At 37.3% G+C, this 16,696-nt stretch overlaps 3 protein-coding genes across 3 annotated transcripts; all 3 read left to right on the forward strand.

Moving 5' to 3' along the window:
• On the forward strand, window positions 1,392–4,017 carry LOC109710334 (receptor kinase-like protein Xa21). The gene is made up of 2 exons (XM_020232846.1): window positions 1,392–3,827; window positions 4,009–4,017. Exons 1-2 carry the CDS (start codon window positions 1,392–1,394, stop codon window positions 4,015–4,017), a joined length of 2,445 nt encoding a protein of 814 aa, XP_020088435.1.
• LOC109710819 (probable LRR receptor-like serine/threonine-protein kinase At3g47570) lies at window positions 3,784–5,545 on the forward strand. The gene is made up of 2 exons (XM_020233594.1): window positions 3,784–4,566; window positions 5,061–5,545. Exons 1-2 carry the CDS (start codon window positions 4,056–4,058, stop codon window positions 5,348–5,350), a joined length of 801 nt encoding a protein of 266 aa, XP_020089183.1. The 5' UTR covers window positions 3,784–4,055; the 3' UTR covers window positions 5,351–5,545.
• LOC109710814 (probable LRR receptor-like serine/threonine-protein kinase At3g47570) lies at window positions 11,878–16,045 on the forward strand. The gene is made up of 2 exons (XM_020233588.1): window positions 11,878–15,140; window positions 15,634–16,045. Exons 1-2 carry the CDS (start codon window positions 11,969–11,971, stop codon window positions 15,981–15,983), a joined length of 3,522 nt encoding a protein of 1,173 aa, XP_020089177.1. The 5' UTR covers window positions 11,878–11,968; the 3' UTR covers window positions 15,984–16,045.

Below are 16,696 nucleotides of genomic sequence, written 5' to 3' on the forward strand. Positions count from 1 at the left end.
TTAATTAATTAATTAATTAGTTATGTTGGTAAAAATATTAATTTATTAATCAATAAAGATATTAGTTATTGCATAAACACACTAATAAATAATTATTAATTTAGCTAATATTTTATTATTAAATTAGTTAATTTTTAATTTAGCTAATTAGTTAATAAAATGATATATATAATATATTAATTAATAATATTTTATTATTAAACTAGTAGAGGTATAAAGAGAAAAATTTGCTATTCCACCAAAAGGGTGGAACAACAAATCTCCCCTCTTAACGGGTTATTCTAGAATAACCCGTTAAGAGGGGAATAAAATAAACTCACTTCCTCTTATAGTGTTTGGATGAATTAGAGGGATAAAGTGGTCTATTCCCACTTTATCCCCCAACCAAACAATGCCTTAGAGTGTATATATAGTATTTTTTTTAAAAAAATCTTAAGGGAGCTATTTCAGAATATACAATCGGTGAGCGGTCTCCTTACATTTTTATCGTAAAAAATTAGCATCCAATAATTCGACCTGTTTCGTGGACTGGTCTCCTCGTTTACTCCAGTCACCTCTACAAACGTCAATCCACTAATTGTCCACCGATTTCCACCAATTTCTTTATAACACAACAAATTTTGGTTCAACAAATTTTGGTTGTATTGAAATAGCGATGCGTTGCACGAATATACTGTTAGTGGGTGCCTTTAGTTAGCCACTTGGTTCATTTTTTACAATACTCAAATGTGCAGTTACAATTAAATGGCACTATAAAAATCTTTCGATATAAGGATGTTTTTTAAATAACACTTAACAACGATATTTCAAAAAGCGTCGTCATATAAAACCCTCTATTACAACAAACCGATTTATTAGATGATATACTTTATTATTATTTTTAATTTTTGACACTTTAAAGCGTTAGAATTTCAAAAAAATTCTTAAAAATTCTGACACTTTAAAACATCATAATATATTTTATCGACGCTTGGCATAAGCGGCGGTATATAAGAAGTGATGTTTTAAGAGACGCTTTTAAATATAAAAAAAACATGTTTAAATTTTTTTTTTTTTTTGTAGTGTGGCTTTGTTTATTTTTTACAGAGCATGAATATAGAGCTAGATATAGGAGTAGATGATTTTAGCTGCTTGCTTAGCTAAAATACAAAGTAATTAAACCTCAAACATAAAAATTCGGGTACTAATTATTAAGCATTTAACGAATTACCGTTAGTGACATTTTGCAGAAGCATTAATTGCGGTACTATATAGGTACATGAGTATTCTCACATCATGGTATTGCTACCTTGCAACACCTAAATAGGATTTTTGACTAAGCGTGGAAGTTAGTTTGTCATCTTTCAAGTGGCCAACATTAAATATCAACCAAGAGCTACTGCAGGATTACTATGGCTTTAGGCGCTTCTCCTGTCTTAGTTCGTAGAATGGAAAGCCTTTTCCATGCACTATTTTTTCTCATCATTCTACTATATGTGATGTCCGCCGCCTGGTGCACCGCCACTGCCGCCGCCGGGATCAAACAAGCTGCATCCGACCGCGCCGCCCTCCTCTCCTTCAAGTCCCTCATCGATGACGATCCGTTCGGTGCGCTTCTTTCGTGGAACAACGGCTCTCTCCACTACTGCAGGTGGCGCGGTGTCTCCTGCGGCCGCCGCCATCCCAACAGGGTCACGGCCCTAGACCTCAAGTCCCTCCGCCTAACCGGCCTCGTATCGCCCGCCGTAGCCAACCTCACATTCATCCGGAGGATCGACCTGTCCGACAACATGCTAGGCGGTCGCATCCCGGAGGAGTTTGGAAGCCTACGCCGGCTGCGATATCTCAACCTGAGTGTGAATTCTCTTCGCGGAACGATCCCGTCTTCGCTCGGCAATTGCTCTAATCTTCAACTACTCAACTTGAGAGATAATAAGCTCGACGGTGAGATCCCACCAACTCTATCGAGTCTTTCCGGTCTTAGAGAGCTTATGCTGCGTCAAAACATGTTACAAGGAACAATCCCTTCCAATCTAACGCAGTGTCAAGAGCTTCAGGTTGTCGATCTAAGCAATAACTTTCTCACAGAAGAAATTCCACCAGAGCTTGGCTATCTTTCAAGGTTAATATCGTTAACTCTAAGCTACAATAATCTTACAGGAGCCATCCCGGCTACTTTGGGCAATCTTGCTCAGCTTCAAAACCTTGATCTAAAATTCAATAGCCTTTCTGGGTCCATCCCGGATTCACTTGGGAATCTCTCTTCCCTAATCTATCTTTCTTTCGGCAAAAATAACTTGTCAGGACCCATGCCTCCATCCTTCGGTAGCCTTCCCTCCTTGAACATGCTTGAAATCCAACAGAATAGTCTCACAGGAACCATTCCGTCGACTCTTACGAACCTCTCCTCTTTGAGCCAGCTTTCGCTAGCAGTAAACAACCTTCATGGCGAAATTCCTCACTTTGCAGAACTTCCGGTCCTCTCTTTTCTGGACTGCACTTCTAATCATCTCCTCGGGACGATCCCAATCTCGCTCGGACGACTTTCATCTCTCGAATATCTCCTTCTCGGGATGAACAACTTAACAGGGGAAATACCGTCATCCCTTTACAATCTATCATCCCTCAAGTCCTTAGAACTCTTTGAAAACCAACTCGAGGGAACTCTACCCTCCAATATCGGAAATGCTCTTCCGAACCTTCAAGTCCTTAGTATGGGTATTAATCAGCTTGGGGGGCGAATTCCAGCATCCTTGTCCAATGCTTCTGGGCTGAACGAACTTGAGCTATTGGCCAATGCATTCCGTGGCACGATACCGCCGAGCCTTGGAGCCTTGCAGAGTCTTTTGTGGCTTCAACTGGCCGGCAATCGACTCGAAGCCAGGAAGCCTAGTGATTGGAGCTTCATTACAGCACTGACCAACTGCACCAGTCTTCGAGCGTTGCAACTACAAGACAATCTACTTCAAGGCATGATGCCCAAATCAATAGTCAATCTTTCCACCAGTCTTAATTATTTGTCACTCGCTAAGAACCAAATATCAGGAATTATACCTGCTGAGATTGAGAAGTTCATCAATCTAACTTATCTTGATATGAGTGTTAACGATTTTCGAGGCACAATTCCTATAGAAATCAGTCATCTTTGGCAATTACAGTACTTGGATCTGTCGAACAACATGCTCTCGGGTGAAATTCCTCTCACTTTGGGCAACCTAACACGAATGGACAAGCTCCGTCTCAGCAGCAACGAATTTGAAGGAGCCATTCCACGGACATTAAGCAGCATGTTAATGCTGGAGTTGTTAAATCTATCAAATAATAGGCTAAGTGGTACCATTCCAAAAGAAGTTTTGAGCATTTCATCTCTCGCAAACTTCCTTGACTTGTCGCATAATTTACTGAACAATTCATTACCTTTAGAAGTGGGCAACTTGATAAATGTCGGGGAGCTTGATCTCTCAAATAATAAGCTCTCTGGTGAGATTCCAGACACCATCGGCAAATGCACCATCTTGGAAATCCTTCATTTGGAGAATAACTTATTTCAAGGGTCCATTCCTTCCTCTATTAGCAATTTACGAGGGCTCAAAGAGCTTGATCTCTCAAAAAACTTCTACTCAGGCCAAATACCAGCATCCCTTGATGAGCTCCCGGATCTACGAAACTTGAATCTCTCCTTCAACAGTTTTGAGGGTCGAGTGCCGATGAAAGGGGTCTTTAAGAATGCGAGCGAAGTCTCGCTTATTGGAAACCCTAAGCTCTGTGGCGGAATTCCAGAATTACACTTGCTGAAATGCACTTCAGAAGCCTTTGCAGCAAAACATCACTCTGATTATAAACTCAAGGTAATACTCATTCCTACCTGTGGAGCAATTTTATGTTTGATTATAATCACGTGCTTGCTTGGGATACATCACTTGATAAAAAACTCTCGGAGAAAGCCGCTGTCAAGGTTTTCCTTAAGAAACCGACACACGAAAGTATCTTACGATGAGCTCTTCAGGGCTACAAATGGGTTCTCCTCAGATAATCTGATCGGCACGGGAAGTTTTGGGTCGGTTTATAAAGCCGCCATGAACTATGAAAATGCCGACATCGTCGCGGTGAAAGTGCTTAACCTTCAACAGCATGGGGCTTTCAGGAGTTTTATGTCTGAATGTGAGGCCCTGAGAAGCATTCGACATCGAAATCTTGTCAAAATTCTTACATCGTGCTCTAGTTTGGATCACCGCGGTAACGATTTCATGGCCTTGGTATTTGAGTACATGCCTAATGGAAGCTTAGAAGAGTGGCTACATCCAAATGCACGCGAGAATAGGCCATTTAGAAGCCTAAGCCTAATCCAGAGGATGAACATCGCTGTTGACGTAGCCTTGGCATTAGAGTATCTTCATCACGAAGGGTCGGTGCCGATTGTTCACTGTGATCTTAAGCCCAGCAACGTCCTTCTCGACAATGATATGACGGCGCATGTGGGTGATTTCGGGTTAGCAAAGTTTCTGCGGCAACCGCCTCACGAATCATCTGAGCATTCATCTACCAGTACTGTGGGAATCAAAGGATCTATTGGCTATGTTCCTCCAGGTGAGAAATATGCAATGAAATGCTAACTTTTTTCATGCTTTACAGCATTTCAGAAAAAAAAAAGAAAACTGTATCTAATACTTTTGGCTGCTCACTTTCTTTTGAAGCAAAAACAAGTGAATAGCATAAAATTTAATAAATAAAATTAGAGATTTAGTGTAAAAATTATAGAAAGGGGAACAAAATATTGTAGGAAATAAAAAGGATACTACATATTAGCTACAAAAACCGACATACTAGAGTTAGAATAAGCTGCTTGATGCTTACTACTAAAAACTGATTAATTATGATCACTAAACACGCAAGAGCTGGAACTTCATTTGTACATATCTAATGCTATTTTTGAGTCAATATAAATAATCTAAAAGATCAAATTTAATTTTTGTAACTATGGCGTGGAAACAGTGGAACCAAATCCAAATCCAAATCCAAATCCAAATGAATTCACTTGAGAATCTTGTATCATCTGTTTCCAATTTACTAATGTTGTGCAGAGTATGGAATGGGCTGCAAACCATCTAGGCTCGGCGACGTGTACAGCTATGGAATTCTTCTGCTGGAGATGTTCACTGGAATGAGCCCCGTTGACGACAAGTTCAAAGATGGACTCAGCCTTCGTGGATATGTTCATGCTGCTGCTGCTTCTCCTGAACATCTCATGGACATCATGGACAGAAACCTGCACTCAGTTGATAATGATGTGGCTTATCGAGAAGAGTGTGTGCGAGATTGCGTAGTTTCGGTGTTCAACTGCGGTCTCTCATGTACGAACGATGCGACATGACGAAAGTCTCAAACGAGCTGAGTGCAGCAAGAGAGAGGCTTCTTAGCTAAAAAGCAATTTCGCTCCCTATGATGCGGTTCTTACTAGAGGCAAATGACTGTAGGTTTGAACATCCTCTGTTTTTCCTTATTTACATTTTAAAAATAACTTCGTGTAATGAAAATGCCTAGTCCTTATGCTTTTGAGTTTTTATCACTCCTTTCTAAAATGAATACAACCAAAAGGAGATAAGCACTTCGAATTTTGCATCTGTATAAATTAATAGCTTAAAATTCCTAATTTCTGGCTCAAGTTTATAACTGAAGCCTAATATAACCCGTCATTGCCAAATCTCTGCTGAAGCCTAATATACAAATTTTGGATTTCTTTTTCTCCTTTTTCATTATAGATAGCATAGGTATATATACCTGCTACTGTCCTTCTAAGACAACACAGTTTTTTGTCCTATTAAGTTGTTTCTTTATGATAATAGGACATCTGGATTGACAATATGCAGTGATACATATGACTTTCGGTATTGAAAGTGAACTAAATTTTCTGAATTTAAAGATTATTTTATGGTTCATCATGCAGCTGCAGAATGAACTTCAACAATATTCTAAAAATGAATTATAGGATTCATCAATTTAAGGTCAAAGGTATGAACCTCGATCTAGATAGCTTAAATTATTTTCAAACAAAAATTCAAGCAATGTAGACTAAAGTTGTCGAATTTGAGATGCTTCAATCAGTACTCAATGTCAGGAAATAGTAGAATTTAGTTCCCAGAGAGTTTAATTTTAGCGAAATCCCACCAATTGAATAAGCTAAAATGACTCGAACAAAATAAATAAAGTTTAGAAGGCGTATGTCGAAAAGGAAAAATGAAGTTGAGGGACCTATTTTTACAATGGCCTGTAGTTGCAGCGACTTCATGCATGCATGTTTACCTAAACTTAGCACAAAATACAGAAAGATCATACAATAGCATGAATCCAATGCAAAGAACACTCAGAAAAACGCAACCGAATGCTGTTTCTTGCACCAAAGTTGCCGTGAATGAGAGGATTCAGTTGCGATCGCCCAACGTGTATTCGACACAACGAAAAAAGAACACCAGATACATACATGCGTACACCGCCCACTCTGAATTTCTTGTACTTTCTGAGGTGCAAGCAAATCACTTTTTCTTTCTCGACATAGGATCGTCGGACAACTGCTTGGTTATGAAAAATTTTCTTGATCCAAAACTCGTCAACCGAATATCCGAAAGATAATCAAATTAACATAAATCTTGGAGGTTGTAAACATAAATCTTGCAAGCCTCTTTGCTTCTGCTGCAGCTTCTGTACTAGCTGGTGCTATCTCAAGTCGAGCTTGTGCGGGGCCTAGCACTAACAGCTTTTCAATAAACATCCTAATAGATTTTCATTATAACAACAGCTGATGTATTATTTCGAAAAGGAAAATGAAAGAAAGAGCAATTCAAATAATTTTAGGTTCGCGCTTCGTATGCTGTTTTCTCGACCACATTGTTTTATAGTGAGAAATATGTAATCCCACTGGATTAGGCTCGTGAAAGACTCCTGACGCCCGTAAGTACCCGATTAATTCTCCATTTTTTTTGTTATATTTGGATAACCTCCAATTAAGCCGGTTGTGATCAAAACACTCGTCTCTAAATAAATAAATTGATTGAGTTAACGAAGTTAAGAGGTATGTATAACAAAGCTCAAAATATTAGTCGGAATCCAAAATATTAAGATAAATTAATTCGTATTTCCCATCATTGTACACAAGTCATAATTAACTAGATTTTAACAGACTAAACGTTATATCCAGATTAGGCGTGTCAACAAGCCATACAAGAGCGAGCTAGGACGGGCTCGTGTTCGGCTCGTTTCAACATGAGCTATGTTCGGCTTATTTTTTGATGAATTGAACACGAGCTGGCTTACGAATAACAAGTTAGAAGGATTAAAAAGAATGTATATAAAAAATAAATTTATGAGATTTTATCTATTAGATTTTAATTTAATAGTAGAAACTTTACATATAAATGAGTTTTATTATAATTGAGTTAAATTTCATATTTAGGTTTGAGCTAAAAAATTAAATAATAAAAATATATATTATATATATAATTATTTATTTATATATATAAATATAAAATATATAAAATATTTGTATTCGGGCCGAACACGAGCAACCTGACCCCGGCTCCTGTTTGGCTCGTTTATTAAACGAGCTGAAAAATTCAGCTCATATTTGGCTCGTTTAGTAAACGAGCAATTCGATTTGAACACGAGCTCATTTTGGGCCGAATACGAACCGGCTTGCAAACAACGAGCTGAATTGCCACCTCTAGTCCAGATCAACTATAAATTAAGTAAACGGTACGCTTGAAGAAAAATATTATTATGACCCGCGAAATTTTTTGGTGCAAATTTTTTCTCCTTTTTCAACAATCCAAACATAATTTACTCGTCGCATTTTCTTTTTCCTTTTTAGCTCAAGTGAGAATTTTATATGTGTATCCGAGATAGCTTCCAACCTGTGACAAGAGATTAAAGAGAGAATTTTGTTAGAGAGGGAACAATTCAATGCAAGAAACTTTAGGTAAGAAAAGAAGGTGCATATGCATGTGCTTCTCTTTACACTAGTAGCTAGTTGACATGGCATGTACCAAAGGAAAAATTTTAGAATGCAACGGATATATTGGTGACGTAGTGTAACAAACTAATCAAAAATCTTCTTTTAGAGATATATATCCCATCATGATTATAAAAAAGTATTTTTATTGTACTTTTGTTTGAAAAAAAGAAATATGATTGGCTTATTATGGATGACGTGATATAAGTGTGATAGTTAGAATTCCCCGTACCAAAGGGACTATTAGTCTATTATAAGGTGTATCAACACACACATAGATATACTGACTGTTTCCAGCACAAATGACAAAAAAATTAGTGGTTGGCATTCGAAATTTCAAGTTTGAAATCTAATTGCTTTATATTTTTAGCTAAGTTTATTTTTTAAAAAATAAACGAAGCGAATAGCATGCTACCTTTCTTTTTTAAAAAAAAAAACACACATAAATATATGTGACGCTCCACTTCCTAAGAAGTCACTCATTCTAGAACTACTCTGGCTATAGTACGCTTAATTCTCTTAATCTGAATGAAAAGATAAAGTGATTGATGAAAAATATTTCGTACCATCGGGATGTAAAACTAAATTTTGTCTACATTTCTAAATTATTATTATAAAATTTTAAATTATGTAATTTTTTATCTATAACTTTTTATATGATTTATATTGTATATATTAAAAATAAATTTTAATTTTATAATATTGATTAGTTAAAAATATGTTGATAGTAAAAGAACAAAAAAAAAAGGGCCCACACCACTCCCGCGACGTGGAGAATGGGAGAGAAAGGGGAGAATTGGGATGGAAAAGGAATGTTGATCCTACTCTAATTCCCTCTGGCTAAATTAGCGTGAGAGAACACCATATTGAATTTCAACTGAAAAAAAATAGACCCTACCCCCCCTTACCCCCCTTTCTTCGGCTCAAATCAACGTGGAGAATGGGGAGGAGAGAAAAATTGGGATGAGAAAAAAAGTGTGCTCCACTCCAAGTCTCCGAACCTCATTTGTCCAAATCAACCTGGAAGCGCGACGTTTGATTTCAACTAGAGTTTCTACATATATTATATAGTGTAAATTGATGCAATGCACCAATAGACTGGATCGATGCTGATAATAATTTATTATAGTTGAGACAAAAAAAAGAGAGTGGTGGCGGAGAAATGTTCTGTGCATTGGGTGTAAAAACAAATTTTATATACTACATTTTAAAAATTTTATTATAAAAATTTAAATTATATAATTTTTTACACATAGCTTTTTATATTATTTATATTCTATGTATTAACTATAAGATTTAATTTTCTAATATTTATAAGTTAAAAATAAATTGTACAGTAAAAGATGAGAAAGAGATTGAAGGAAAATAAAAGCGAGAGAATAATTGGATAGGAAAAAAAAAGGAAAAAAAAAAAAGTGGGTCTCACCCCACCCTCTCCACCNAAAAAAAGTGGGCCCCATTCTAACCTGTTTTGCACAAATTAACATAGGAGCGCCACGATGGATTTCCACTGAAGTTTTATATATAGAAGATATATAAAATATGTAGATGTTTTGAGGAGAAGTCCACTGAAGTTTTATATATAGAAGATATATAAAATATGTAGATGTTTTGAGGAGAAGTACTAAATCTACAACTTAAGAATTATAGTCTGTACAATTTCTTATCCAATGGTCATTCAATCTTATCTCACCTTTTCTAGTCCTTAGTGGCAAGATTTGTAGGGAAAAGATGTCTTTTGTATTAGTTAAGTGGTAAGATTATAACTGAAAATGAGTCGAGTGTATGAAGACATCCTGTCTTACAAGTAATTCTAAAATTACTTCTAAATTTTTGTTATTTTGTGTTAAGAATCATTCCGCTTTTGGTTTACTCTAAAATTAAGTGATTTTAGTCAAAAAAATAAAAGATTTTGCCAAATTAGCTGATGATTTTATTAAATTTAACAAAAATAGACTAATTAACAGTTAATAAGAAATATAGTTATTAAATTTGATAAAATTTTAGCTAAACTAAAAGTATGAAAACTCAAAAAAAAAAAAAAAGACATGGAGGGGCTCTCAATCCAAAAAAGAGAAATATAATTAAGTGTGTTATTTTAAAATGCCTAGAAAAATGTTCATATATTTTTATCTATTAAAAAATCCACCTCTCACTGAGTGCTTCTAATGCAAATGGTAAAGTGATGATTGATACTCAAGGTCATAAATTTGAAACTTAATTATTTTATATTTTTAATTAAATTTATTTCTACAAAATTAATCGAAGCGCCATGCACTACACATTTCTTTTTATCCAAAATTATTTCCTTTGTCGAAATACCTTGCGGGATTCATTACTAATAGGAAAAAAAAAAGTTCAAACACTTTCTAAACTTTAGAGAGTAGGCAAATAGACCCTTGAGTTTTTAATTTTGACAACTAGACACCCTAAATATTATCATGTAATTCAGTCAACCTTCCTCTATAAGAAAGTTACTAATTATTAAATGTCCATTTTTGACAAATGTCTTGTGTGTGATCTTGTGAAGCTTCATAATATATTAAAATTTGTCTTTTCCTATTCTAACGCTTGAAAAAAGTAACAATTAAATGAAAGATGGATTTAATTTGTATTTTCTTCAATCAATAGATCTTAGTTTTATCACAAAGAGAAAAGAAATGGTTTTTTTTTTCGGGGGGTTTTGAAACTTTGCAAGATCAGATCAGCAAAACATACTACCAAAATGGCTTTTTAATTAGTAACTTCTCTGGAGAAAATTGACCAATTAAACAATTTGATAATTTTAAAAGATCTAGTTGCTAAATTAAAAATTAGAGGGTCTCTTGACAATAGTTTAAAGTTTAAAAGTTTTTATGCATTTATCCTTTCCAATTTTAATATGTATCTATGTAAAAATGTATGCATATCCCGCCCTATAGGCCATTTTTAAATGTGTTCCCTCCATTTCTATTTTATTTGGAATGAGACACCCACTTCACTACTGATTTTTCAAAACAATGATGATATCTCTAGTCTTACATGCTTATCAGTATAAATACATGTTTTTAGAAGGGCAGTGAGAAAATCGATATATGATATACATCCCATTCATTCAAAGATGGGGTGAGAAATTTCTTTATCACAACAAATTTGATGGTTGTATTGAAATAGCAATGCATTGTATTGAATATACTTTTAGTAGGTGCTTTTAATTAGTCACTTGGTTCATGTTTTAGAATGCGCTAATTAATGTGCAGTTACAATTAAATGGTGCTATAAGAAAATTTCAATGTAAGGTTGCTTTTTAAATAACACTTGAAAAGGCGTCTCCAAACTCCCTACAATATAGCAAATATCGACATTCAAAAAATATCATCATATGAATCCTTCATTATAGCAAATCAATTTATTAAATGATAAACTTTATTGTTATTTTAAATTTTTCGATGTTTTAAAGCATTAGGATTTCAAAAAACCCTTAAAAATTTTGACAATTTAAAGCGTCAGAATAAATTTTACTGACGCTTGGCATAAGCATCAGTATAAACGTGACGACATTTTAATAAACGCTTTTAAATATCTTGCTAGACTATATTAGGACGATTTTAAATATTGGTAAATATAAAAAAAAAGGCATACGAAAATGTTAATTTTCTTCTAGAGTGGTCTTAGTTATCTACTTCATTTATTTTTTACATTGCATGAATATACAGCTACAAATAGAAGTAGATGCTTTTAGCTATCTGCTTAGCTAAAATATAAAGTAATTAAATTTCGAACTTAAAAACTCAGATACTAATTATTAAGTTTTTAACCAATTACCGTTAGTGACATTTTGCAGAAGCATTGCGGTACTAGGCACATAATTAAATATTCTCGCACCATGGTATTATTACTACCTTACGACAACTAAATAGGATTTTTGACTAAGCGTGGAAGTTAGTTTGTTATCAATCCAGCTGCCAACATTAATAAATACCAACCAAGAGCTACTGCAGGATTCCTATGGCTTTAGCTTCTCTTGTCTTAGTTCGTAGAATGGAAGGCTTTTTCCATGCACTACTTTTTCTCATCATTCTGCTGTACGTGATCACCACCGCCTGGTGCGCCGCCACTGCCGCCGCCGGGATCAAACGAGCTGCATCCGACCGCGCCGCCCTCCTCTCCTTCAAGTCCCTCATCGACGACGCTCCGTTCGGAGCGCTCGCATCGTGGAACAACGGCTCTCTCCACTACTGCAGGTGGCGCGGTGTCTCCTGCGGCCGCCGCCATCCCGACCGGGTCATGGCCCTCAACCTCACATCTCTCGGCCTAGCCGGTTTCGTATCGCCCGCAGTAGCCAACCTCACATTCCTCCGAACAATGGACCTGTCCGACAACAAGCTAGGCGGGCACATCCCGGAGGAGTTAGGAATCCTACGTCGGCTGCGATATCTCAACCTGAGTGTGAATTCTCTTCGCGGAACGATCCCGTCTTCGCTCGGCAATTGCTCTAATCTTCAACAACTCATCTTGGCAGATAATAAGCTCAACGGTGAGATCCCGCCAACTCTATCGCGTCTTTCCCGTCTTAGAGATCTTACCCTGAATCAAAACATGTTACAAGGGACGATCCCTTCCAATCTAACACAGTGTAAAGAGCTTCAGGCTGTCGATCTAGGGAATAACTTTCTCACAGAAGAAATTCCACCAGAGCTTGGCTATCTCCAAAAGCTAACATTCTTAGCACTCAGCTTCAATAATCTTACAGGAGCCATCCCTGCTACTTTGGGCAATCTTGCTCAGCTTCAATACCTTGATCTAAAATTCAATAGCCTTTCTGGATCCATCCCGGATTCACTTGGGAATCTCTCTTCCCTAATCTATCTTTCTTTCGGCAAAAATAACTTGTCAGGACCGATCCCTCCATCCTTCGGTAGCCTTCTCTCCTTGAACATACTTGAAATCCAAGAGAATAGTCTCACAGGAACCATTCCGTCGACTCTTACGAACCTCTCCTCCTTGAGCCAGCTTTTGCTACGAGAAAACCACCTTCATGGCGAAATTCCTCACTTTGCAGAACTTCCACTTCTCTTTTACCTGGACTGCACTTCTAATAATCTCTCCGGGACGATCCCAATCTCGCTCGGACGACTTTCATCTCTCGAATATCTCAGTCTCGGGATGAACAACTTAACAGAGGAAATACCGTCATCCCTTTACAATCTATCAGCCCTCAAGTCCTTAGCACTCCCTTATAACCAACTCAAGGGAACTCTACCCTTGGATATCGGAAATGCTCTTCCGAACCTTCAACTCCTTGTTATGTCTTATAATGAGCTCAGTGGGCGAATTCCAGCATCCCTGTCCAATGCTTCCGAGCTAAACTACCTTGATCTATCGTTCAATGCCTTCCACGGCATGATACCCTCAAGCCTTGGAGCCTTGCAGAGTCTCTCGTGGCTCGGGCTGGACGGCAATCGACTCGAAGCCAGGAAGCCTAGTGATTGGAGCTTCGTTACAGCACTGACCAACTGCACCAGTCTCCAACTGTTGAACCTAGGATACAATCTACTTGAAGGCACGATGCCCAAATCACTAGTCAATCTTTCCACTAGTCTTAATACTTTGGCACTCTATGACAACCAAATATCAGGAATTATACCTACTGAGATTGAGAAGCTTATCAATCTAACTGCTGTTGATGTGAGTGGTAATGACCTTCGAGGCACCGTTCCCGTAGAAATTAGTCATCTTAGGCAATTACAGTACTTAGATCTGTCAAATAATGTGCTTTCGGGCAAAATTCCTCCCAGTTTGGGCAACCTAACACAAATAGACCAGCTCTATCTCGGCAGCAATGAATTTGAAGGAGCCATTCCGCCGACATTAAGCAACATGTTAGTGCTAGAGTTGTTAAATCTATCAAAAAATAGGCTAAGCAGTAGCATTCCTAAAGAAGTTTTGACACTTTCATCTCTCACAAACTTCCTTGACTTGTCGCATAATTTACTAAACGGTTCATTACCGTTGGAAGTGGGCAACTTGATAAATATCGGGGTGCTTGATCTCTCAAATAACAGGCTCTCTGGTGAGATTCCAGACACCATTGGCAAATGCACAATCTTGGAAATCCTTCATTTAGAGAATAACTTATTTCAAGGGTCCATTCCTCCCTCCATCAGCAATTTAAGAGGGCTTAAGGGGCTTGATCTCTCAAAAAACTTCTACTCGGGCCAAATACCCGCATTCCTTGAAGAGCTCCCGGATCTAACATTCTTGAATCTCTCCTTCAACAGTTTCGAGGGTCGAGTGCCAATGAAAGGGGTTTTTAAGAATTCGAGCGAAGTCTCGCTTGTCGGAAACCCTAAACTCTGTGGCGGAATTCCAGAATTACACTTGCCGAAATGCACTTCGGGAGCCTTTGCAGCAAAACATCACTCTGATTATAAACTTAAGGTAATACTCATTCCCATAGGTGGAGCAATTTTGTGTTTGATTATAATCATGGGCTTGCTTGGGATACATCACTTGATAAAAAACTCCCGGAGAAAGCCACTGTCAAGGTTTTCCTTAAGAAACCGACACAAGAAAGTATCATACGATGAGATCTTCAGGGCTACAAATGGGTTCTCCTCAGATAATCTGATTGGCATGGGAAGTTTTGGGTCGGTTTATAAAGCCACCATGAACTATGAAAATGTTGGCATTGTCGCGGTGAAAGTGCTTAACCTTCAACAGCATGGGGCTTTCAGGAGTTTTATGTCTGAATGTGAGGCCCTGAGAAGCATTCGACATCGAAATCTTGTCAAAATTCTTACATCGTGCTCTAGTTTGGATCACCGCGGTAACAATTTCATGGCCTTGGTATTTGAGTACATGCCTAATGGAAGCTTAGAAGAGTGGCTACATCCAAATGCATGCGAGAATAGGCCATTTAGAAGCCTAAGCCTAATCCAGAGGATGAACATTGCTGTCGACGTAGCCTCGGCATTAGAGTATCTTCATCATGGAGGGTCCGTGCCGATTGTTCACTGTGATCTTAAGCCCGGCAACGTCCTTCTGGACAATGAAATGACGGCGCACGTGGGCGATTTCGGGTTAGCAAAGTTTTTGCGGCAACCGCCTGACGAATCATCAGAGCGTTCATCGACCAGCACTGTGGGAATCAAAGGATCTATTGGTTATGTTCCTCCAGGTGAGGAGTATGCAATAAAATGCTAACTTTTTTCATGCTTTACGGCATTTTAGAAAAAAATGCAACACATTTTTATCTGATTCCTAACTATACTATGTCTAATATTTTTTGCTGCTCAGCAAAAAACAAGCGAATAGCATAACTTTAATAAATAAAATGATAAATTGAGTGTACGAATTAGTAGAAAAGGGGAAAAAAATATTGTAGGAAACAAAAAGGATACTACATATTAGCTACAAAAACCGACATACTAGAGTTAGAATCAGCTGCTTGATGCTTACTACTAAAAACAGATTATATGATTACTAAACACACAAGAGCAGAAACTTTATTTATGCATATGTAATGCTGTTTTAGAGTCAATTTATAAACTAAAAGATCAAATGTAGTTTTTGTAACTATGGCTTGGGAACAGTGGGAACCAAATCCAAATCGAAATGAATTCACCTGACAATCTTGTGTTGTCTATTTCCAATTAACATATGTTGTGCAGAGTATGGAATGGGCTGTAAACCATCTAGGCTCGGCGATGTGTACAGCTACGGAATTCTTCTGCTAGAAATGTTCACTGGAATGAGCCCCGTCGACGACAAGTTCAAAGATGGACTGAGCCTTCGTGGATATGTTCGTGCTGCTGCTGCTTCTCCTGAACATCTCATGGACATGATAGACAGAAACCTGCACTCAGTTGATCAAGCTTATCACGAAGAGCGTGTGCAAGATTGCATAGTTTCGGTGTTCGACTGCGGTCTCACCTGCTCGAATGAATCACCACACGGACGATGCGACATGACGGAAGTCTCAAAGGTGCTGAGTGCAGCAAGAGAGAGGCTTCTTAGCTAAAAGCAGTTTTGCTCCCTATGCCACGTTTCTTACTAGAGGCAAATGAATGTATGTTTGAACATCCTCTGCTTTTCCTTTTTTGCATTAAATAAAAACCTTTTGTAATGAAAATGCCTAGTCCTTATGGTTTTGATTACTCCTTTCTAAAATGAGTACATCCAAAGGGAGATACCCACCTTAAATTTTGCATCTGTGTACATTAATAGCTCCAAATTCCTAATTTCTGGCTCAAGTTTATAATTGAAGCCTAATATAACCCATTATTACCAAATCTGTGTTGAATGCACTTTTCATTTTCAACACAATGCTCCAACCCTATTTAGAAGGGTGTTATTTACAAATGTCTGGTATATACCTGCTACTATCCTTCTAAGACAACACAGTTCTTTATCCTATTAAGTTGTTTCTTTTCGATGATAAGACATTTGGATCGACAATCTGCACTGATAAATATGATTTTTGGTATCAAAAGTGAATCTAATTTTTAAAGATTATTTTATGGTTCATCATGCGGCCGCAGAATGAATTTCAATAACATTCTGAAAATGAATTATAGGATTCATCAATTTAAGATCAAAGGTATGAACCTTGATCTGAAGTTAATTTCAAACAAAAATTCAAGCTTTGTAGACTAAAATTGTCGATTTTGAGATGCTTCGATCTGTACATAATGTCAGAAAATAATAGAATTTAGTTCCCAGAGAGTTTAATTT

Source organism: Ananas comosus, linkage group 5, assembly GCF_001540865.1.
Source record: "Ananas comosus cultivar F153 linkage group 5, ASM154086v1, whole genome shotgun sequence".
Classification (NCBI taxonomy): domain Eukaryota; kingdom Viridiplantae; phylum Streptophyta; class Magnoliopsida; order Poales; family Bromeliaceae; genus Ananas; species Ananas comosus.

Bases quoted from the DNA above. Each gene is read 5' to 3' on its own strand.
- LOC109710334 (XM_020232846.1), top strand. From the start codon at position 1,392: ATGGCTTTAGGCGCTTCTCCTGTCTTAGTTCGTAGAATGGAAAGCCTT.
- LOC109710819 (XM_020233594.1), top strand. From the start codon at position 4,056: ATGAACTATGAAAATGCCGACATCGTCGCGGTGAAAGTGCTTAACCTT. The intron at 4,567-5,060 runs GTGAGAAATATG...AATGTTGTGCAG, and splicing joins TATTGGCTATGTTCCTCCAG to AGTATGGAATGGGCTGCAAA.
- LOC109710814 (XM_020233588.1), top strand. From the start codon at position 11,969: ATGGCTTTAGCTTCTCTTGTCTTAGTTCGTAGAATGGAAGGCTTTTTC. The intron at 15,141-15,633 runs GTGAGGAGTATG...TATGTTGTGCAG, and splicing joins TATTGGTTATGTTCCTCCAG to AGTATGGAATGGGCTGTAAA.